This window comes from Cyprinodon tularosa, unplaced genomic scaffold (assembly GCF_016077235.1).
Source record: "Cyprinodon tularosa strain WSP-4 unplaced genomic scaffold, ASM1607723v1 ctg38, whole genome shotgun sequence".
Taxonomy (NCBI): Eukaryota; Metazoa; Chordata; class Actinopteri; order Cyprinodontiformes; family Cyprinodontidae; genus Cyprinodon; species Cyprinodon tularosa.
In genome coordinates this window covers 470,919-495,881 of record NW_024039096.1, presented here as the reverse complement: position 1 = coordinate 495,881, position 24,963 = coordinate 470,919, and the positions used below count along the sequence as shown (strand labels likewise).

At 37.5% G+C, this 24,963-nt stretch overlaps 1 protein-coding gene across 3 annotated transcripts in view; it reads right to left on the bottom strand.

The window, feature by feature from the left end:
• Positions 1-24,963, bottom strand: part of thrab (thyroid hormone receptor alpha b) — a 218,873-nt gene that overhangs the window by 31,374 nt on the left and 162,536 nt on the right. For all 3 annotated transcript variants that reach the window (XM_038296886.1, XM_038296888.1, XM_038296887.1), the window contains one exon: positions 12,664-13,033. In XM_038296886.1, coding sequence (XP_038152814.1) covers positions 12,664-12,719 — 56 coding nt within the window. In that variant the 5' untranslated portion in view covers positions 12,720-13,033. The remainder of the gene's footprint in view (positions 1-12,663; positions 13,034-24,963) is intronic.

Genomic DNA, 24,963 nt, shown 5'->3' with positions numbered 1-24,963 from the left:
AACTCCCTTTTAACAGGAAGAAACCTCCAGCAGAACCAGGCTCAGTGTGAGCGGCCATCTGCCGAGGCTGACTGGGGTTCAAGGCTCCACACGCGGCCCCGTCCAGGAAACACACAGCCTTCCTCTTAACTTACATTATGTCCATTCTGCTGCAGTGCAAAACCCACATGAGCTCCAAGGCGCATGTGCAGACAGACATTAAAAGCCTGTGAGCAAAGGGGAAGGCAGGCCGAAGCTGATCCTCCCATTGATTTTAAAGAGGTTAAATCTTCTTCACTTTCGTTCTAAGGTGAAATTATCAGAGGAGCTATATCTGTTGCTTACATTTATGCATTTAATAATCAATCGAGCAACATCAATTACGTGGCCCAGAAACTAGTATCTGCCTTCCATAATACGCTTTCAGCCAATTGTAGAAGCAAATCGTGATGTTTCGTAAGCTGATAAATTAAACTCCTGTCGGAAGAAAGGCACAGATATCTTTCGCATCTACAAATGCACAAAGTGCTTCTCTTTGGTCCTTTTTAACACGAGAAATAGTTGCTAATTTAACTAACACTGAGTCAATTGTGGTTTCGACAGGTGACTCCTCCAATGTAGCCATGTTGTTATGCCCCTGCAAGGGCCTTCTGACTTTCCTACATGTCCCGCCAAAAAAAACGCTGCTGGTGTGTCATTGGTACGACTCGCTGATGGTTCGGAGATGGACATATTTGCGAGAGTCTTTCAGATCTCATGACAATCCAGCTTGCAGAAGGTTACATTCAGTTTCCAATTGGAGAGAATCATCCATCCATCCATCCATTTTCTAATAGACTTAATCCATTGCATTTGGAGAGAATCAATTTCTGAATATTTATTTACTGCTATCCAACAAGTTTCTTTGTGTCTCTATGCTACTTATATTGTCTTTCTTTTTTTTGTCACTGTTTATGAAGTCCACTATTTTTTCTTTCAATCTTTTTTTTCCATGTTGGAGGCAATGTTAATCTACCCTTAAAGCTGAAGTCTGTAAGTTTTTAAAAATCACTTTTTTGTCATATTGGCTAAAACTGTCCCTATGCCCAGACAGCAGTACATGTGATATGTAACCTGTGATAAAAAAAACTGCTTCAATTGGTCCCGCCTACTGCCTGTATTTCAATCTGGAAAGAATAATTTGGGACGAGTCGAAACAACCAATCACAGCCAGAGGAGCGTCTGATGGAGTGTCAATCACAGCTCACACATGCTGAATCCCCCCCCTTCTGGTCACATGCGGTAGCCGCGCAGATGCTGTGAGAGGGTGGAGCTTGGAGGTGGGGCATGAGTGAAGCAGAGAGGGTGGGGGAGTGGAGTGAAACCTGTTTTTCTTCAAATTTTCAGTCGAAGTCTGCTCTCTCCTCAATGTTACAGACTGCAGCTTTAATATGCAAACTATCAAGAAACCTTGCTCTGATTCACCTGCAGCGCTGGTAAGGCGGCACCGATGCAGTAATGCTGCTTTTAATTAGGTGGGGGGAAAAAACAACCTCTGACCATTGGTCGGTTTAGCTTGAAAGGTTGACGGTTTGGGAATCCTTCTGAACCTGCCTGCAGGCGATCAGGATGAGCTGATGACAGTCTAAATGGTGCAGGGTTCACGTTTTGTAAAGCACTTTGTTCACATGTACGTGCCAATGAGGTAAATGTGTTTAAAGACACAGTTTCCAAAGCCGCTGAGATCATTAAAAGTTAGTGTATCGGTCCAATTTCAGTGTCATTTTGACAACTTTCAGTGTAAGCAGTGGTTGTGCGGAAATGGACAGAGGAAGCCCAGATATTAGTCAAAGGGTCGATATAAAGGCTCGCTAAGCTAAAATACGCTGACAAGAACTGTGGATTTGCTTCACAGTTTGCAGCTGGGCAGGCAAGCATTGATGCTACATAAATCAGGGATGATTCTTAAAACAGTTGCTCTTTTAAAATTTGAAAAAATAAAAAAACTCACACAGTTCTCTTCCCTGAACCAGGTTGACAACTTTATTAATAAAGCTTCATAAATATACAACTTTTAGCTCTTTAAAGGAATAGTACACCCAAAACATGATTAGCCTTCATTTTCTACTCACCCCCATGCTGAACAACACTCTGGAGTACTTTTTTGATATCTCAAATGCATCTGGAGATCTGGGAGGCTTCTTGCTGTCTGCTGACATTCAAATAATGGAGGTGCCCAGCGCCCGAGACAGAAAGGTCCATAAAAGTCCACAAAAAACATGTCAATATTCCTCCATACTGCTCGTCCAATGTATTGCAAGTGTCCTGAGTGGGTAGCATCCAGAATTTACTCGAAACGAAGTCATTTAGAATGTTTTTAGAGCATAAACAGTAGTGTATAGGATTTCCTGAAAGCGCGAGCCCTCACGTTCACGACGCTACGGAAGCCTCGGCAGACCAAACCAGACGAAAGTGCGCATTCAGCTCGGCAAAGAACTCATGCTCTTCCTCAACACTGAAGTCCTCAGACATTTTTCTTTCGTTGTTTCTTTCTTTGCACAGGTAAACAGCACATTTCTTCTTCTACGCTTGCATTATCGGCAGAGCAGACGCTGAATGCGCACTTTCATCTGGTTGGTCTGCCGGCTTCCGTAGCATCGTGAACGCGCGGGCGCGCGCTTTCAGGAAATCCTATACACTACTGTTTATGCTCTAAAAACATTCTAAATGACTTCGTTTCGAGTAAATTCTGGATGCTACCCACTCAGGACACTTGGAATACATTGGACGAGCAGTATGGAGGAATATTGACACGCTTTTTGTGGACTTTTATGGACCTTTCTGTCTCGGGCACCATAGACCTCCATTATTTGAATGTCAGCAGACAGCAAGAAGCCTCCCAGATCTCCAGATGCATTTGAGATATTAAAAAAGTACTCCAGAGTGTTGTTCAGCATGGGGGTGAGTAGAAAATGAAGGCTAATCATGTTTTGGGTGTACTATTCCTTTAATGTGTATAATATTCATCATGAGATAACTGGGTGGAATATGTCCTTACACTGAGCTGCTACTCACAAGCAGTTAGTGTTGGATGTGTGGCCTGAATATGTAACAAATGATTTAGATAAGATGCTTCTATTTGTATTCCTTTAACTTATATTTCTTTTTAGTTTATTTTAACTGACGCCTAAGCATCAGCTTAGCAAATCTGTTGGACAAACAAGAGCAAACAAAGCCACTCAGAACAGAATTATATCTTGAAAAGGTCTCCTTCTCCTATGTTTAGAGCGCTACAGTTCACATTGTTGTGCCTGCTTGTCATTGTTCCACAGCCAAGCGTGTCTCGGCCCATACATCCAGTTCTCTCAAGTGTCCTGCTAGTGTTTTAAATTACAGACTAAGCTAGAGAGGGAAACAACATGCCGTTGACTGTGTTTCTACACAAACATACTATAAGCAGCAATTAATGAGCATGGGAGGGTGTCGGGTTCAAAAATGTAGGTTTGTAAAAGAAGAACTGAAATACACAGTAAGGGATTTTCAAACAGATTCCTGCAGGAGGAGAGACAGTTGCACCCAAGACTCAAACACTCTGTCTCTACCGGACCTCCTCTGCAGAGCGCTTTATTAACAGAACAAAACACATGGTTACAAACAGAGTATTGTTCTGACAGAACAATTGATCAGTTCATAAAGACAGGATGCTCCACCAGAATCACAAGGCAGGGTGATCTCCTGACTGAATCACAAGACAGAGTGGAGCATCCCCTTGCTCAACTGTTTCATAAGCATACATTAATTTTATAATCATCATTTAATAAACCTAACAGAGGGGTTCCCCAAAGCTTCATGCATCATGAAGGAAAGATGGTAACTTTCAGTTTGGATTAAGTCCAACTGATGCATAGGATTACGCAAAATCTTTAAACCAGCTTTAGTTAACTATACTAGGGCTGAAACATTTAATGCGATTTATTTGTAATTATTGAAATAATCAACTAATTTAGTAATCGATTTATTGTTAACTGTAGATTGTAAAATATACCTTCAGCTGATAGAGCAACCCACTTACAGCAGTTATTATATATCAAAATTGTAAAAAAATATATATAAATATTTTGCTTTTAAGATAAAATAAACATCTTTGTCTTTCAATCTGCTCTATACAGAACTTCTCAATCAAAGTTTTAGTTTCACACGGTTTAATTTCGTAAAAAAGCTTCTATAAGGAACCTTTGGCAATTCGATTATTAACTGTTTAATCAAAAAAGTAATCAACAGATTAATCAATTTGCAAAATAATCGTACGTTGCAGGTCTAATCTATACCTTTTTTCCAACTAAAATATTTTTAAATAATCTGCTTTTTTTTAACAAGGAAAACATTTATAAAATAGGAAGCTCAGTCTGTGAAGAAGGTCTTCTTTTTCTGATTTCAGATTTAGCTTTTTGAGGCTATTAGACAATTAAGGCAGGAGATGCGTGTGACACCATGATCCCTGATTCATTACACTGCAAATAAATATTAGAAATAAACCATATAAACAAAGACAGACATGGTTTCCTATCAGAAGTCCCTGATCCTTCTTAAAGAATGTTTCCAAAGTACAGCTACACCGGGTATCTTTTTAAGGCTTATTCATATTTTCCCATTTCATCATGTTAAAACCTCAAACTTAAATCCTCGTTGTCGTTTTATTGTGATCATTGGGGTAATTTAACTGTAGGAAAAAAAAAAAGTGGAAGAATTCAAGGTTGGTTTTGTAAATTTTTCTACGACTATTTGGTTGACAATTCACTAGATCAACACATATGATCAGGGAAAAGCAAAATTATACATTTGATACAAATGTATTGTTTTTATATAGATGCTGATGAAGATTCTTAGTCATCCAGTAGGGATGGGACGATTTATGAAAACCGTCAGAATCGTTCGGTTCGACTGTCTCGGTTCGATTCGTGTGTGTTGCGTTCGGTTCATGCGCTGCTCCTTTTTCTCATAGGCGAAGCATTTACACTCCAGAGCAGAAGGTGGCGGTACTGCGACCAAAGCCAACCACCAGTAGTAAACAAGAAGAAGAAGAAGCGAAGCAGCTTAGCCGGGGAAAAAATCAGTTGTTGTGGAGAATTGTGTGGGTATGGCGAGTGGGAAAGAACAGGAGTTGGAAGACGCGCCAGCAGCACTTGATAGGTCTGCTGTATGGGAGCGCTTTGCATTTAGAGTGACCTACGATGACGGCGGAAAGAAAGTTGTGGATAAAAGTGCAACAGTGTGCAAGCATTGTGCAACACGTTTTGTTTATGCTAACAGCAACATGTCAAGCTAACCCCGAAATCCCTCATACTCCGTCAGCAACCCCCGCTCCGCCCCGCTGCGCTCCAGACCGGCTGCTCAAAGCAAAGCCTACAGCCTCCACTGTGGCTTCGTCTGCTCCCCTCTGAGTTCCTTGGAGATGGTAGAGAGCATGTAACCTGACAACAGCCAGATGCCAGAGCGAGACATGCATCTGGCTGTTGTCAGGTTAGAGAGCATGCGCCAGATGATTAAATTCAAAGCAGCAAAACATACGGAAATGATCCAGGGTTTCCGTGGATCATTTAAAATAATTACAATCCATTATTTTGGGGGGGATTTTTTTTCATAATTTTTTATGGGATTTCGGTGTAACAATCAACATGTATCGAATCGAACCGAAAACCGTGACCAGAAACCGTGAATCGAACCGAACCGTGGATTTTGTGAACCGTTCCACCCCTATCATCCAGGTCATAGTCATTCCGTAAAAATTCAAAAAATATCCACTGGACTTGGTTTCCAAGATTTGAAGACGTTTCGCCACCTCTCCAGGAAGCTTTCTCAATTCAAATGTCTCAAATTCAAAAATAACATTTTATATAGATAATCTGAAAAGTGTGGTGGACATTTATATTCAGCTCTCTTTTGTAATGAGTTTGTAGAATCACCTTTTTCTGTAGTACAAACATTAAGTTTCTAGCAGATTTGTGTTTCTTCAGACTGAATGTATAATGGTCTTTGTAAAACCCCTCAAGCTCTTTCAGAGTGGATGAGAGTATCTGTTACTATGGTTACAGTCTTGCCCTAAACTTATCAAATATACATCTAGACTTCCATATAAAAGTTTAGTAGCAGCCCTGGTTATATGTTTAGGTCTGTTGGAAGCTAAACCAAAGATTATCATTATATAATCTTTCATTTGCAAACTGTAATACAAATTTCCAGCAAACTTCTAACCCTTTATCGTGCAAGTTACAGTTTTTTGATCACTTGCATACCCCTTACAAATGGAGTCCCCCAGTCCCTCAGTGAGGTCTAGATGCACAAGATCTATATCCAGCCATTAAGCAAAGATACTGCTACATGGCTTTACATCTTATTTTGGCATTTGACCAATTAAATGAGCCCTTGAATGATATATTACCTACTGCAAATTAGGTTGAAACAAAGTTAAGTCAAGAAAAAAGGGTTAAAGTTTAAATTAAACGTTAAAGAGTAAAGTTAAAAAGTTAATAAGCCTATTTAACAATTATATTTAGGTTAATAAACTAAAAAAACATAAGTGCCAGTATCAGCATTAACGCTTCTAAGGTCATGTTGTACCAAAAAAAATTGTTTTCTTTCACTCTTTGTTATTTTTCTTAATATATTCGGGCAAGTTGGCGTTTCTCGTTATTACATTGACATAATTTTTTGCCATTAAAATATCCATATTTTTTGAATGTTACAAAGGTAATAAGGTCTTTTCCTGGATTCCAATAACACTATTGGCTTGAAATTTTGATTTTCAAAGTATTTCACCGAGTGCCCTATAAAGGGTTAAGATGACTCAAAATAAAAATGCTAATTCAGCTTGTTTTCATCAAGTGGTTTGGAGTGAATAATTCCACTATGCAAAGCTTAAAATCTGCAAAGAAGAAGCTAAAAAGGCCTGTGGCTGTAACAAACAGGAAGTAGAAGCTGCAACCTTGCATGGGCAGTGAAAAATGGAGAGGTGTTCAGAAATGTACGGAAGTAAATCTGTTTTGCTGGGATTTGAATTAAAAATGCTACTGAAATTTAAATGTTTTATGTTTGTACTTACTGTTTCGGTGTTAAAATATATTCAGAACACATTTTTGACCTAAAAAAAATTCATTGTCATCATTTCTACAAAGTTTAAATTTCATTTGTTATTTTCTCTTCAATCTAAAAATTCTATTTTAAAGTGATTACATTTTCAATACTTATTTATGAGTGTTAAAAAAATCAGCATATAAAAAAATTCAACCTTTCAAAATTCAAACTTAATTTTTTCAGCCTCCTGAGATTCAACTGGCTCTATTTCACCGTCTTAAATTCGACGTCTAAATTCAGTGTAAAAAGGGAAGGGGTTACTTCATGTCACAGACATTAGCAATGGATTGTGGCGTCCAACACCCAGCCAATCCCGTTACGTTTTCTTAGTCACGTGACGTGACGCCTGTGGCGCTCATACTAAAGGAAAACCAGAATGACGGAGCCGGTCATGCAAGCTAACGCTAACTCAACGGTGAGTTTATTATTTTCATTTTTCTAGGGTGACCAAACGTCCGTATTTCCCGGGACATATCCGTATTTCACGTCCTGTCCCGGGCGTCCCGGTTTTTTTTTAGAAAGTGAGGAAATGTCCTGATTTCACTGCGCACGACGCTCCGTGTGACGTAATCCCTGAGCCGCGTCAGTGCGGGCAGCCCTGCTCTTAATCAGAGGCTCTGTTCGAAAAAACCTGGGCTGCATCCTCCAAGGACGCGGTCTACCTAGACTGGATCCTTCGAAGTCCTTGAAAATAAGGAGGCCGGAAGAGTTTTGTCTGTAAATTCGAACAGGTCCACCCTTCGGCGGGTTTTACCGGCGTATGCTCTGTTGCTTAGCAACCGTGAAAGTTGACACACAAAGCAGGAAAAGAATGAATACCGAGGTTTTCAAAACTGTTTGTTTATTTATTTATTTTTAAAAACGTTAAAGCGAACAAAGACTACACTCACAAGAATCCAGAATGGAATAAATGTTCCAACCACCGGGAGCAGGAACAAATAAAATAAAATGTAATGATAGAAACCTTAGTCAGTTAAATAACCTGCTGCTGTCATTTTGCACATCTCTGATGTTGCTGCTATTTTCAAATATCCATTACTGTAAAAATGTCCATAGCTGCATATTGGTTATTAATTCTCCAGTTTTACATTGTTAAAACACTTTACAGTATTTTATTGTTTATATTTTAACTCTTCCCAATAGGGCTTGGTCGTCGTGACGTAAGCACTTCGCGTCGCCGCCATGTTGAATGCGTCTCTTACCGCGGCTCAGACTACTGCCTATGAATACCGCGTACTGTACTCCCTCTCAGCCGTGTTTTAATTTGATTAATTTCACCTTAACTTGATTTCAACCATGGTAAACCGTTGCTGTATTGTGGGCTGTAACAGCTCAACACATGATCGCCATGGAAACATAGAAAATGGGTTAACTTTCCACCGCTTTCCTGACTGGAGGCGTAACCATGGAGACCAAGCGTCAGAGATAAAGAGTCGTCGGCTAGCTTGGATCGCGGCTGTAAGACGACCGAACATAACTTTCCACAGTATTCCAATGTCATTGAGAGTGTTTTCCCTGCATTTTCATTCTGGTAAATTAAAGATGCACGGTTTTATTTTATAGCCTACTTTGTTTCTTTCCTTCAAAGTTGGGATCTTTTACGGGAAAATAATAAAAACGGCAGCGGGAAAAGGCTCAAATACGTGAGAAACCCGGAGGGTTGGCAGTTAACGTTACTAACTACACATTTGAAACACATAGCAGCTAGTTAAAAGTACATTACATGCGTGAGTGGTTGTTAGCATTAGCGGTTAGCAGTTACTAAACTAGCAGGTTCCAGAGCCCGTCTGATCACAGCTTACCTTCGTACGGATTACTGTGTTCCCACTGTTTGCTGGCTTTATGATCTGCAGCTCCTGAACCCATCCATTCATGAACTGCACATGAGACTCCAAGGACTTGTAGCTTGGGAACTGTTTTGAAGTATAGGCGCTCACTCATCGGTGCTCCACTCATTGTTTGGAACTTTATATGGATCCAAATGATTAATAATGCTGATTTTGTCACCGTACCGGTCCCTGGCTTCTCTATTTAATGTGTCCCGGTAAATTCCAGATCCTTTTAGGGATTTTAACATCTTTTTTCTCTCTACTTCTGTCTCTTCTTTCAACAACAACGTTGTGTCAGAGCTAAGTTTACGTTTGCGTAGCAGTCAGTATGGCTGCGACGTCCCACAATGCAACGTGGATCCCGAGCCCTATTATGTTATTCTTAGACATTTTTCTAAGGTCCTCATTTGAGTGACCATTTTCAATAATCTTTCTGCTGCTGTAAATTTGCCCATTGTGGGACAATAAAGGGATTTTCTATACTATAAAAGGGTTAGAAATACATAAGTAAATCTAAACAATGTATGTATAAAAATATATCTGCAAAATCTCTAATATTCAACAACAAAAAATACTTAGTTAAGCATATTGTGCAAAACAACAATAAAAAAATTAAACTCCTATCACATTTATAGTTCCCACTCTGCAGATCTACTAGAATCTGTCCTTAAATTACAGCCAAACTCATTTACACAGTAACAGATAAAAACCTTTAGATAAATCAAACATTACCGCCACATATCTGACTCAATAACCATTAAAACAACTATTTTCATTAATTTCAGACGGAACTATTCACAGAGTTGTAATATATTAAACTGAACTTCCAATTTTCACCACTGTTCTGCGGCAAGTAACATTTCCTCTGATCACGGAGCAAATCCCGATGATGAGACATTTGTTCTTTCAATCACCACCCAACCCCACCCCCCCCCCCCCCCCCCCCGCTCCAAGGTGTCCTGGTTTACCCAAATGAAAATATGGTAACCCAAATTTTTCGGTCGTTTAGTTAGCGTTAGCGTGCATGACCGGCTCCGTCATTCTGGTTTTCCTTTAGTATGAGCGCCACAGGCGTCACGTCACGTGACTAAGAAAATGTAACGGGATTGGCTGGGTGTTGGACACCACAATCCATTGCTAATGTCTGTGACATGAAGTAACCCCTTCCCTTTTTACACTGAATTTAGACGTCGAATTTAAGACCGTGAAATAGAGCCAGTTGAATCTCAGGAGGCTGAAAATATTGAGTTTGAATTTTGAAAGGTTGAATTTTTTTATATGCTGATTGAAAATGTAATCACTTTGAAATAGTAATGTGAATTTTTAGCTTGAAGAGAAAATAACAAATGAAATTTAAACATTGTAGAAATAATGACAATGATTTTTTTTAGGTCAAAAATGTGTTCTGAATATATTTTAAAACTGAAACAGTAACATTTAAATTTCAGTGGCGTTTTTTTATTCAAATCCCAGCGACACAGATTTTCTTCCTAGAAATGTGTTGTTATCTGGTCAGTTAGTTGCTGCTGTTCTGTTAGGTCATCTAGTATTTGACGTCACATGCTGTCTGGAGACATAGAGAAAGAAATGGAAATTATTTATTATTGTTTTTTATCAGAAGCTTTTTTGCAAATATCTTTCCATCTGTTCTACTATTCTGATAATCAAAAAAATTATTTGGCAACACTTGGCAAATTTGAGGAAGTTATTTTGAATTTTGTTGTTCTCATCAACTTTTGAGGTGCCATACTTTTCAATCCATGTAAAAAATGTGGTTGAAAACACAGCTGCTGATCATTGTTGGTCTAAATGATTTAGGAAGGAAGTCTTGTGACATTGATGCTTTTTTAATGAATACTGCGACAGTCAAAGGGTTTGCTATATAATTAGCCTCCAAACAAACATTGCACTCCATCCTACCTTGCAATATTGACATTGGTTTCATTTACGTAGGGTATTTAGTGCAGGTTTAGTTCAGTATGATGACCCTATCATATCAAACCCAGTGGCGGCTCTGAAACAACGGTGTTAATTAAATCCAAATGTCAAGCATTGAATTAACAATTGCTGAAACACATAAAACACATCATTTCAACAGATGAAAATAGCTGTTCTGCAATAATGAACTCCAGAAACCACAGCATTCTGACTGAATTATCTCTTTTCACACTCGCTGTCTGGCCATTGTGAGGCAAAAATCCTTATGTGTGTTAGCCAATCAGCATCAAGCAGCCAGCTTCAAGACCCGCCCTGTTCCATAGATCCTCTAAGAGGGGAGATCACATCCGAGAGCGGAATAAAGATCTGATTAATGCAGAACATACATAAATCAGGCCCATTTTAGTGCATATTTAATGCAGTTTAATGAGGACATTTATGAAATTTGACAATATTTTACCAATAACCTTACAAAATTTACAAGGAAGAATTGGCTACCCTAGTATTCAATGAAAAATATCCACTGATTAACTATTATTCAACTCTAAGCAGTTGAGACTAACCACATCTCTTCGGATGAGTATCTCCTGATTCTATAGATCCATCTACATCTAGATCTTTATAAGTACAGATTGGTCTGCTAAGTTTGTTCCTGATTCTTCAAATGTTCCTGAAGTTTTGACTTTACCGGTTTGTTGAACCTCTTCATGCACCTTGGAAGGTGGGGCAGCTGTTCTAGAAACCTTTGGATTTATGTCATTTACTCTTGCCTTCTAAAATTAAAATTAAGTCACAGAGTGAAACTGATCTGCTTTAATTTTCAACTTATAAACAAAAAAATGTTTTTTTTTGTTTAATATCTAATATTTTAAAAGTAATGCAAACTAAAAGAGTCAGTGATGCATGGACTCTTTATTAGCCAGATGTTCAGAAAAATGACTCCACATAAAAACAAGACGTCAATTTTAAAATATATTTAGTTTTAACTAATTCTACCAATTTTTTGTTTAATTTTTATTCCAAGGTCAAATTCTTATAGAAAGACCAGAAAGATGTTGATTTTGTCTTTGATGAACATGCATTGATTGACCAGTAGGTGGCTGACCCACCACTTAAATAAAGCAGCTTTTTTTTAACCATTAAGCTTATTATGTAAACAAGGAAATTATTTTAAATCAATGCCCTTACCAGTAAGTTTGACGTATGAAAATAGAATAGTGCTTTTTGTGAACAGGCTGGATGCTTGCTATGCTGGCATGCATTGCTCCTTTTTGCAGCAAGGGAAATACTTTTCATTAATGAGCTCAAAATGTTACTATGGCAAATTCATAATAAACAGAATCCAAGGCGAGATAAAAAACATGCAGAGGCTTTGAAATTTCAATGCATAAAAAAAAGACCAATCAAGATTTTAGATCTTCCTGCTCAAATCTGCTCAGTCAGTGAGGGAATTATTCATCAGTGTTTAGACTGAGGATTAAGGGTAAAATTCTCCATTAGGTCCCAAACCAAAGGCCTCTGATGCCTTCCTCCTGCATCCTCTTTCACTAATATTATTTTTTCATTAATGAGTGGGGGTCAAAACAGTGCGGTGTTTGTTTGCCCTTAGCTCCGCTTCTCAACAACCGAACTTAACGGTCAGACTTAGGGGGCTTAAAAACAGCTACGAGCCATGAGTTCTCAGAAAACAGTTCAAAAGTGGAGAACAAAGCATGTTTCTCTGATAATGCTTAACTAAGGGGGGGGGGGGGGGGGGGGGGGGGGACGGTGATATAAGAAGAAAAATGTCTAAAAGACTTAAACTCACTGTTTCTCTTCTCCCTCTGATGGGTTAGAGTCCTGCTCCTTGGGCATGTGTTCCATTCACCTCAATTCCATCCAGCAGCCAATCATGAGAGACTGAGGCAAGCCCCGCCCTCCGAAGCACGCTTGTCATTCGACGGTCCGGAGGGGTCTGTCAGTAAAACGTAGCAGAGTCCCGTCCCTGGAGTACCTGGGAGGGCGGCAGTAGATGTTGGTGGGCAGGGGGTCGACCCCCAGAAGGATTGCAGACGGTTCCAAAGCTTTAGGACACAAAAGGGGTGCGGGTGTCCACAGGGGTAAATATGCTGGCCCTGAAGCCAGGGCTGGAGGTGGATGTCGCTTTCAGGTAGACAGCGGAAAAACAGGAATCCACCCTGGAAGAGAACAAAGACGATTATTACATCTCCTCTAACAACAAACAATAAACCTATTAGCAGAAAAAATATAGAACTCAGTCAGTTCAGCATCAATTCATAACCAACTGCATTTAAAGTCGTAGGGAAGCGGCTTTTCCAACCGTTGCATTTCCGAATTCTCCCGAGTGGTGCCCGACTTTACACAAGTGAATAAAGTGAATGTGATTGGTCGATTATCAAGGGGGCGGGATAGTTGTGGCAGAAGGTTCGGAAGCAAGTTTGGTTGCAGCCGATGTCTCAGAAGCATCTTGCTAACCAGTTACACTGGAAAAACGATCTAGAAATTAAGTGTATTTACCCTTAATTTGAGTGGGTAATGAGGTAGTGTGCCAATGGAATGAGTACTCTTACCCTTAAAATAAGATAATTAGATAATATGCACTTGAAATAAGACAATGCAATTGTGGTTTCTTATTTGAAATGTAAATTGTCTTGTTCCATTGGCAAAATGTCTGTTTTACCTCCTCAATTCAAGAACAAATGAACTTATTTTAAGAAAAAAATGACGATTTTTCCAGTGTAGCAACTTAGTGCTGGTAGGTTCCCAATGGGAAATTCCATTGCGACCAAGTAGCACTAAATTGGTGACTTAGAAACGACACTGTCAAGGACTGCTATGTATAGCAAAACATGCAAGACGAGGAAAGTTTAGTGTCGGAGGTCGTGGATGAGTCTCCTCCGTCATATTTTATTTAGAGGAGGAAAGATGTTGTGGAAGGGGAGGCCAGGGTGGCAGAAGCTTGGTTTGGTGTAGAAGGCTTCCAGCCGTACATGTTTGAGGCCTTGCCTCGCAACGCTGCCAGTTCTATTAGCTCTACGCCTGCTGAAGACAAAGACGTCCATCCCCGTGAACACTGGGACGCAACTCAATGGGAAAGGAAATTATTCTAATTTCTTATTTGAACCGTTGTGTATATTAGCTGCGACATATAAATCAAGATGCTATGACTGAAAAAATTTGATTGACAGAGACCGTTGATATATGATTGGCCGAATTAAGGTGAACAAGCTGACGTATAACTAACTGGCCCAAACAAAAATCACAGATTTTAAGACAGTTTTTTTTTTTATAGAAATTTTCTAAATTTTGGGACAACATAGTCTGATAAAGAGTACATTTATATACTTGTTTAAGCCAGAATAATTTAACATTTAAATATGACTTCCCTACAACTTTAAAGGAATAGTACACCCAAAACATGATAAGCCTTCATTTTCTACTCACCCCCATGCTGAACAACACTCTGGAGTACTTTTTTGATATCTCAAATGCATCTGGAGATCTGGGAGGCTTCTTGCTGTCTGCTGACATTCAAATAATGGAGGTCTATGGTGCCCGAGGCAGAAAGGTCCATAAAAGTCCACAAAAAACGTGTCAATATTCCTCCATACTGCTCGTCCAATGTATTCCAAGTGTCCTGAGTGGGTAGCATCCAGAATTTACACAAAACGAAGTCATTTAGAATGTTTTAGAGCATAAACAGTAGTGTATAGGATTTCCTAAAAGCGCGTTCACGACGCTACGGAAACCGTGGCAGACCAAACCAGATGAAAGTGCGCATTCAGCTCGGCAAAGAACTCCTGCTCTTCCTCAACACTGAAGTCCTCAGACATTTTTCTTTCGTTGTTTCTTTCTTTGCACAGGTAAACAGCACATTTCTTCTTCTACGCTTGCATTATCGGCAGAGCAGACGCTGAATGCGCACTTTCATCTGGTTTGGTCTGCTGGCTTCCGTAGCGTTGTGAACGCGCAGGTGCGCGCTTTCAGGAAATCCTATACACTACTGTTTATGCTCTAAAAACATTCTAAATGACTTTGTTTCGAGTAAATTATGGACGCTACCCACTCAGGACACTTGGAATACATTGGACGAGCAGTATGGAGGAATATTGACACGTTTTTTGTGGACTTTTATGGACCTTTCTGCCTCGGGCACCATAGACCTCCATTATTTGAATGTCAGCAGACAGCTAGAAGCCTCCCAGATCTCCAGATGCATTTGAGATATCAAAAAAGTACTCCAGAGTGTTGTTCAGCATGGGGGTGAGTAGAAAATGAAGGCTAATCATGTTTTGGGTGTACTATTCCTTTAATACTATTTGGTAGTTTCAGTACAGCAATAAAAAACATCTAAAATTTGGTTTTAAACAAATAGAAATCCAGTCAAACAAGTCAAATAAAGGGCCATGTAATCTATAAAAAAAAATAGAAAAATTGACTTCTTGCTTGTATAGAAGTATTTCAAACTGAAATAATGTACGACTCATTTTCTTTGCTCCATAGCAGGAATGCTTGTTAAAAAAAAAAAAAAAAAAATAGAAACTCTTGTGTCCATTATTGAATTTATAACAACCATGAAGAATGTAGTGATGAAGATATGTGCTTGTTTTTCTTGAGATGCTCGATGTGTTTTAACATACTGCTCTGATTTTATTTATTTTTTATTTTTTTATTCTTTATTTTTTATTATGCAAAATGTAATATGTTGTAAATACGTATGAACTTTCTGTGGTTTGGCTGCTACCTTGGCCAAGTCTCTCTTGAAAAAGAGATTCTGAATCTCAATGGGACTTCCTGGTTAAATAAAGGTTAAATAAAAAAATAAAATAAAAAAAATGTTTTCCTAAAAAGGCCAGAATTTCCCATTTAAAATGAAAGATTATTTATAAAATCAACACCTTGGTGGCTTTGGCCTGATTTATTTAAACTAAGGCGAGCCTTATGATGCATGTAGCCAAGGGGAGGAACTGCTTGAGAGCCATGAAAATAAACACGATTCAGTAGCATTCAGTTACACTCTGAATAAAGGAAGCATCAAATAATAACAATAAACTCTCTTACACCAACATCCTGTTTGGTTGCAACAATTTGTAAAAACTACAACCTTTGTTTCTGTGAGTGTTTGGATTATGGGACAACTTGTTTTAAGTCGTCAGATATATTTTGAGCTGATATAAGCTGTTAAATAAAAAAAAAAAATAAACTTTTCTGTTCTTCTCAGGTGTGGCTTAAGTTACCATGCAAATGATCTACATAATGCATGTTTCAGGGAGTCGATTGTAGAATGCTGTGTTTAGATCTTGTACATTTGAGTCAAAGCAATAAAAAAAAAAAAAATTATGTCAAGAAGTAAATATTGTCTGTAACGCCTCCCTGCTTTGATTCCAGGGCATCTGGCACTTTACCAACTTGACCTTGTGATGTTTGTTTTGTATCCGCCTTAATTTTAATTCAGATTATCCCAGTCAGGGATTGTTAATGTGCTCAAAACACCAAGCTAATAGTTGCAAACAAAAAGGAAATATTTATAACTTCCAGGAATAAAAACCGAAAAACAATTCCTGATCAACAGGAACTTCAAACATAATAAAAACAGCTTTTGGAAGAAATAAACCACAGTGCAAGTGAGAAAGCAACACCTTTACCACATGTTGTGGCTTCACAGTCTAATGCTCCAAAGCCTCCTGCGAGCAAATCTCATATTTCATCTCTCACAGCATGAACCTGGTGAGCTGAAGCTGGCTTTAGCTGGAGCACACAGCAGAAGGATTCCTCTGCGTCACACAGCAGATCTAGAGTGACAGGAGTGAATACTGCGGCCTGCAGGTTGTAATGCGCCTTCAGCTGTTACTTCGACAAATGACTAGTTTTTTCAAAGGGGAACGCTCAAGAAACCACGACTTTATATGACTAATGTCATTTCTATACGTGTACTTGGAAGGTGTTCTTGCATTAGTCTCCTGTTCTGTTTTCCTATGACAGGTTTATTCGTTCCCATGTTAATCCCTCGGTTCAGTGTCTTTCTAATCCTGAACAGTGAGGAAACGACCGGGATGCTGACCTCTGACAGAATGGATATTATTAATGCATGTGCCACTCAAAACAGATTTTCCTGCAGCTTTTTTTTCAGGTGCAGCATCTCACCCGGCAAGAAGGAGAGATTTAGAGTATTGTACACATTTTGTACACAGAAAATGTATGTAAAAAGATTCTTCGTTCAGTACAGCTCTCAAGACATTGTCATTTTTTAAAGTGAAGCAGTGATAAATGTAAACATACGACTGTATAGGATTTGTAGTTTCCAACATTCAGTTTTTTTTTATATTTAGCAATGAATGATACAGGAACATAATAACAAAGAAATTTATGAAGAATTATGTAATATTCTAGTAGAAAACAAACACAAAAACACACAAATCACACAAAAGATGTTAGGAGAATCGTATCAAATCACATCAAAAGTTCCAGATTTAAAGCTCTCGGCAGAGAATAGAAACTGAACTGTTTACACTGTCTGGATTTTGCATTGATGCGTCAACAGATCTTGGTTTTTCAGATAGCGGTTTTTCTAAACCTTCCCTTTTTCTTGTATCAAAAGGAGCCATCAGCCATGTGAAATTTCATAGCCGTCCTGCAGCTTTTTGTTCCTCCTCTGGGATGTTTCTGAGCCCCAAATTAATTACAGCAAATACATTATCTTCCTCCTGGCAGGTCTGAGGTGAATGAATGAACCTTTTGAGACGTGTTTATTTTGGGTTCCCGCTTCTGCATCACCTTTGATTTGTACTCCGGTGAGAAGATAATAACATCCAAATACTTGTGCCAGAGCTGCAAATCATGAAAAATCCAATCCAGACAATGTAATTACAGAGCCGGTAATAAAAAAAACTTTTACCGGAGGGGCTTTGGTTTGATCTGGGTTCACAGATTTTCATCTACGGGACGATTAGAATCAATCACATTTCTTATATCGCTATAAATGTTTTTTTTTTTTTTAGCCTAGGCTTTTATTGTATGAAATCAATTTAATTTTTTTTCTTGTTTTGTTTTTTTTAAACAGACTAACCCTCCACTGCTCAAATTTTCAAGAATACATGTTTTTCCTTAACCCTATAATGCCAAATGTATCGTATTTGATACATACGGTTTCTGAAATGTTTTGCATCTGACACCTTTTGCATAATTTAATGGTAAAAACTCAAAATCCTATTGTACACAATCAGATATACCTGATAACAGCCAGTAGAAGACTACACAAAAAATAATCTTGACTTATCGCATAGTAATAAATTATTAATATCAAAAATGTATTTCTGTTTTCTCTTTTTACATATTTTGTTAAAAGGGAAATAAGGAATTTAAACCAAAAAAAAAGAGGAATTTTCTGTTTTGTTTTATTCTTGGATCAGGCTTTAAGGGGTTAAAAACCACAAAACATTAAATAGGAAAAAGTGTGCTGCAAATCCTTTCATAGACATAGTTCTATTGTATTGAATAGAAACTGATAGAACAGATTTTTTAAATTAGATTAATAAAAAGTAAAAAAAATGTAATATTTTTGGTCAATTGAAGGACACATCTCTATTTATGTGAAGCCTTTTAAAATATCTCCATGTTCTTAAAGTTATAGTGGAGGATTTTCACCCTTTAAAAAGGAAAAATGCACATGCACAACCCTGTACCCGCTCCTGATAGTGAACACCTATTAAACACGGGTGAGAGCATGCAGGAGCCCATTTCTCTTCATGCACGCTCTGTTTAAAAGTTGCTTTTTGCATTGCACATACAATCTTACTTTCCAAAAGAAGAATACCAATTTTTTCACTATGTAAGTGAAAATGGGGACGAGCCTTTGGTAAACATATCATCATAATGAGTGACAATTATTTTAATGATCCGTCCAGGAAAAGAACATCCTCCACTATCCCTTTAAGGGCTGTAAAACACCATGGAAATGTTACCCGGGCGACTTTATCATGTTTTTCCTTGCATCAGTCTCTGCTGTGTTTTTATTAAAGGGCTGATTTTATCTCTCTTTTTTTTTTTTAAGCCGCATCTGCTACCTCTAAATCTATTTGAACAATGGCAGTAGTCTTGCATGACTTTTTCTTTTCATTTAAGTGCAAGTTTTTAAATTAATCTTTAGTCCATCACTACAGAAATGTTAGTTTTAGCATTTCAACATCAAAATCATTGCTTTATCTCAAGTATTATAAAGGTAAATAACCAGAAGAATGACCAAAACTTCCAACTCTGCAGCCTTAAGGACAATGATGACCTCCAATATGAACGTAATATATCTGCTGGTTAACTACGATGGAAATCCGTGGAGGCTGGATGTTCGGGCACTCAGACCCGAGCATGACCCAGAGTGACAGGGAGGGTGATGACATAAAGCTGGGAGGCAAACCGCTAATGGAGTGTTCTTTATCAGAGGGGCTCTATCACATCAACGTCTGCTACGAGTGGAAGCAGCCGCACTCTGTGTTTTTCTTTAACAAATGGATACAAAGATGGCAGTAGGGGGAAAATTGGAGGTACTGTTTTATTAGAAATCACAATTAAAGTGCATCACAAAGACAACACCAAAACAAAATACTGCATATTTGCACCATATATATTTAATGCTCTTAACTTCCATATCAATGTGGTTTTTTTGCACCATTTTTTTTCCTCCCACACTGTTTATATTTGATCACTGCTGCACTTTATGGAATGGAAATGTCATGAAAGCTGTACAAAACGAAATTTTGTTTTTATACACATATGTCAGGGGTAACCAATTAAAAATCAGCCGGGTCCGAATAAAGAAAATCAACAACCGGTAAAGGTCTGGAGACATTTTTAATTATAATCCGTTACTTTAAACAGAATTTAACAGTGAAATAAAATGAGGTGTTTATGCATCGAAGTCGTACATTCAATTTTTAAATAAAAAAAAGAAAATTTTTCCATTTTAAAAGCTTTTTTTTTTTTTTTTAAGTAGAGAACAACAATCGTTCAGTTCACTATTTAGACACTTTCCTGATTCACATATTTTATAAAACACCTGAACTGACTGTGTGTATTTTTGTTCTTTTTTTGGCTTAATGTTCGCAGTGGGCTTTAGGCTGCCCTGCAAGCAGAGATGGGAAGTAACGAAATACAAATACTTTGTTACTGTACTCAAGTAGATTTTTCTGATATTTTTACTTTACTACTTATTTTTATGGCGACTTTTTACTTCTACTCGTTACGTTTTAAAAAATTGGCTCGTTACTTTAGTTTTCAATCATTTCAATGGAGTTACCGTTATTATTTTTCACGTCATCAATACCAAATTCAATCTAACTGGATGGGAATCTACGTTGCATTTGACGCACCACTACAAGATGAATCGACAGATTCGGTGGTATTCATTCGCGGCAAATCATTGCAGCTTGGGGGCGGTGGCGTTAGCATAGTAGTATAGATGACGGGATGATTGAAAATGAACACAATGGAGATCTAGTCCTATTGGCAGACATCCATTTAAAATGTAGGCAACGGCATGAAAAAAGTGGTTTCTACTTTTACTTTTATACTTTAGGTAAATTTACAAGCCTGTACTTTGTTACTTTTACTTGAGTAAAGAAGTTTAATCAGTACTTCCACTTTTACCAGAGTATTTTTGAACACAAGTATCTGTACTTTTACTCAAGTATGGAAAGTGAGTACTTTTGCCATCTCTGCCTGCAAGGCTTTAAACCTGGGTTTGAATGGAGACTAAGCCATTCTCAAGCACATATCAAGGAGCTCATTCTGAGCCTGGATCCATATTTATTTTTCATTATGTTCATGGTGGTGAATCCTGCTTCACAGCAGCAGGTTGAGCCAAACATCTTCTAAATGTGCAGGGTCAGCTTTGAGCACACCATTTCACTTTTCTGTCACCAGTTCACAGCAGTTCTCCCAGCAGTCCACACTTTCTCTGCTCTATTTTTCTCATCGTCTTCTCCTTCTTTTCCATTGCCCGGCTTGCCACAGGTTTGCCTGCTGTGTCTAAAAGTAGCAGCAGCAGCAACCCAGACTGACAGCAGCTCATTGGATAATTTGTATAACGTGTAGCCTGATCCCAGACGCTCTAGAAGGCTTTACCGTAGTAACAGGAGATGCAGCGCAAATGAAATTAGACACTGTCGTCTGACAACATGCTGTCTTTTATAAATATTTTAAACAATAAAAAGTTGTCTAAGTCTCTAAGTTAAGTGAAACTTTAGATAAAAAGACATTTGTTTAAAATAGCTAACCCATTATAAAGATGTTTCGATCTTTATAAGTAAAAATTATGTGGGTAAAAAAACGGTGGGTTTATCATCTCACAGCTTATTATTGATCTCCATTAAAAGTCATGGAGTAACATGGAAACTATGAACCATCTTACAGATGAACCAAGAAAATATCTGGTGCTCAAAATCAATGTCAAACTTTACAATAGACTGGTTCTGATCACTGCTGCACTGATCAGAACCTGAAAATATTCCACATTCATCTTACGAAAACATCAGTTAAAGCTGACAACAATCCTCAAAATGGAAGGGGCAACTGAGGACAGCAATTATTCTCAGAATTAATAAAATGTTTTAAAATGAAGTCAAAGAAGGTAGAAAAAGAAAAGAAATATCTGAAACACACAAAAAACACATGACTACCTGCTAAATGGATCAAAAAGTCATATAAAGAAGTACAGAGGCTTTGAATGCTATGGTTTTAAAATTGCAATCCTTTTCAGCCAAGCTTTTATTTTGGTTTTTGAGTTTACATCACATCAGCTACCAACTTATCGATCACTTATTCCTCATCTCAACACATAAAACACATTCTGATAAAGGGGCTCTGCTCAGTTGGAGCCAGATGGTACGGTTTGGTCAAAATTAAAAATGCAAATTGTGGTTAAAAACTTAGAATACACCTTCCCCATAATAAAACACAGTGTTTACATCAGCAGGGCCAGAGAAGCTGGTCGAGGCGGTGGGAAGATAGATGGAGCTAAGATCTTTTGGGGATTTTTTTTCTAACCAGTACAAAAAAACCCAAAAACAACCCTAATGTCACCCATCCATGCATTAGAATGGCCTAGTCAAAGTCAAGATGTTTCAAATTAAGAACCTATGGACATTCAGGTAAGCTCTCCATCCAATCTGACTTGAGTTTGAGGTGTTTTGCTAATCAGAAGAGGCAAAACTTTTAGCACAGAACAAAATTGGGGTTTCAATAAAATTCAATTCAAAGTTTGATAGACTTTTAAAATTTGAAAACTTTTGCAAAGCAAGTAAAACCTTAGAAGATCAAAGTGCATACATGCTCAGCCTGATCTGGTGAAGATAACCTTTGTTAGATTTCACAGTCCAGCACCAGACATAGGGTCAGCGACCTCGGCTCATATTGCTGACCTGACTAATTAGAGGTTAAGTGAAAGGGCAGGACAGGGCAGCGCAGAGCTGACGAGGTGAAGGTGCTCTGGTTATGGAGGGGCGGGGGGGTCAAAGGAAGCAACAGATACAAAGATCAGCCTCCATGCTCCACTTCAGTCACTTTTGTCGAAATTTGCATTTTCCCATTCTCTAGATTTTTCTCCACCTTAAGCATCTTTTCCAAACATACTGCTTTACGGTCAACCGGAAGCAGTTCCGCACAAATATATCGCAATATAACATTTCTGACGAAATGCCATGATAATCCTATTTAATGAATTTTAATGCTAATTAAGGCCTTAATTAAAAAATATAATTATTTACTTTCAATGATTTTTAATAAATTGCAGAAACCCTGTAACATGCATGTAATGTAGTTATCAAAACCTCATACATGCAGTGATCTAATAAAGGAATGGAAACGATGCTAGCAGATGTTGTTCTGAATCAGTTTAACTTGTTTGTTTTTTTAAATCAGTTTAGCCAAGAATTTTAATTTAAGGAACACAAAAACACATGTGAGCACGTGTGTCGTTTTCTGCTAAGCATTAATCTCTTTAATTGTCAGCAGCAGCAACTGACCAATGACTGACACTAAAACTGACAAGACGTCAAAAACATTTATTTTCATGAGTATTGACTTACTACTATGGAAGAGGATTAGGGCCACTGGAAAAAAAAAAAGTTAACTGATTTTATTTCAGTTTAGTATGGGGAAAAAAGTCAGAATTATGACTTTTTTCTGACTTCAGACTTTTTTCTCTGAATTCTTACTAAATTCTGACCATAAAAAAAGTCTGAATTCTGAGATTAAAGTCAGAATTCTGAGAAAAAAGTCTGAATTCTGAGATTAAAGTCAGAATTCTGAGAAAAAAGTCTGAATTCTGAGAAAAAAGTATGAATTCTGACTTTTTTTCTCAGAATTCTTACCAAATTCTGACAATAAAAAAGTCTGAATTCTGAGATTAAAGTCTGAATTCTGAGAAAAAAGTCTGAATTCTGAGATTAAAGTCAGAATTCTGAGAAAAAAGTCAGAATTCTGAGAAAAAAGTCTGAATTCTGAGAAAAAAGTATGAATTCTGACTTTTTTTCTCAGAATTCTTACCAAATTCTGACAATAAAAAAGTCTGAATTCTGAGATTAAAGTCTGAATTCTGAGAAAAAAGTCTGAATTCTGAGATTAAAGTCAGAATTCTGAGAAAAAAGTCTGAATTCTGAGAAAAAAGTATGAATTCTGACTTTTTTTCTCAGAATTCTTACCAAATTCTGACAATAAAAAAGTCTGAATTCTGAGATTAAAGTCTGAATTCTGAGAAAAAAGTCTGAATTCTGAGATTAAAGTCAGAATTCTGAGAAAAAAGTCAGAATTCTGAGAAAAAAGTCTGAATTCTGAGAAAAAAGTATGAATTCTGACTTTTTTTCTCAGAATTCTTACCAAATTCTGACAATAAAAAAGTCTGAATTCTGAGATTAAAGTCTGAATTCTGAGAAAAAAGTCTGAATTCTGAGATTAAAGTCAGAATTCTGAGAAAAAAGTCAGAATTCTGAGAAAAAAGTCTGAATTCTGAGAAAAAGGTATGAATTCTGACTTTTTTTCTCAGAATTCTTACCGAATTCTGACAATAAAAAAAGTCTGAATTCTGAGATTAAAGTCTGAATTCTGAGAAAAAGTCTGAATTCTGACTATACTAAACTGAAATAAAATTTAAAATCAGTAAACTTTTTTTGTTTTTTTTTCAGTGGCCCTAATCCTCTTCCGTATACTACTGACTTTCCTCAACCCAAAACATTTTTTTTAATCTAGGTTCTTAAACGGCCCCAAAAAAAAGCCAAAACAGGCTTTAAGGGAAAAAAAATAATGTCGTGTTTTTTCTTTTCTTTTTATTCCTTATCTTTAGTTAAAGCTTTAATCTTAATCTAATCAATTAATCTTTACCACCATCCCCCTATAAAATGCAACACCAGTTTGAGTTCAATTCAAAGTTTTATTGTAAGATGGTCAAAGGACCCTATAAACTGAAATTCTTACTTCATGTGTGCAATAAATAAATAAATAAATAAAATACACACTAAGATAATACTGAAAGAAAATAAGCTTTAAATGTAAAATTTAAAAGAACATAAATGATCGAATATATACATTTTATCACTATGCAAACAGATGAATTCAACTAATTAAATTGTTCATGGAGCAATTAAAATATGATGATATATTAAATAATAGTAATAATTTGTTTCCATCTTGAAAGCACCAAGCTCACTAACTGATTAAACCAAACAAACGTTGGTTTACAGATTTAAAAAACTGTTCAGCTGGCAGCAAAAGCAAAGTTTGCAAACTAAATTTGTGAAATTCTTTAAAATTGTCAAAATCAATTGTTAAATATTACTAAACAGAATGAATTAACGGCTCACAGGATGATTGAGGATCTTGAAAGCCCAGCCGCTAAGAAATCAGCACATTAGTAGGACTCATCTAAGAAACCCACCATCTTCTCCCGTATCGTCACTCCTTTTCTTTCAGCAAAAATTCCCTCATCCTCAACATTTCATGGCAGATTTAAAGCAAACAGCATTTAAATCTCCACCAGCCACATGATAATGGACCAAAACACCAGATGTGCTTTTAGCTTGAGAGCTGGAACAGCTTATTTTTAGCTTTCAGTACAAACATT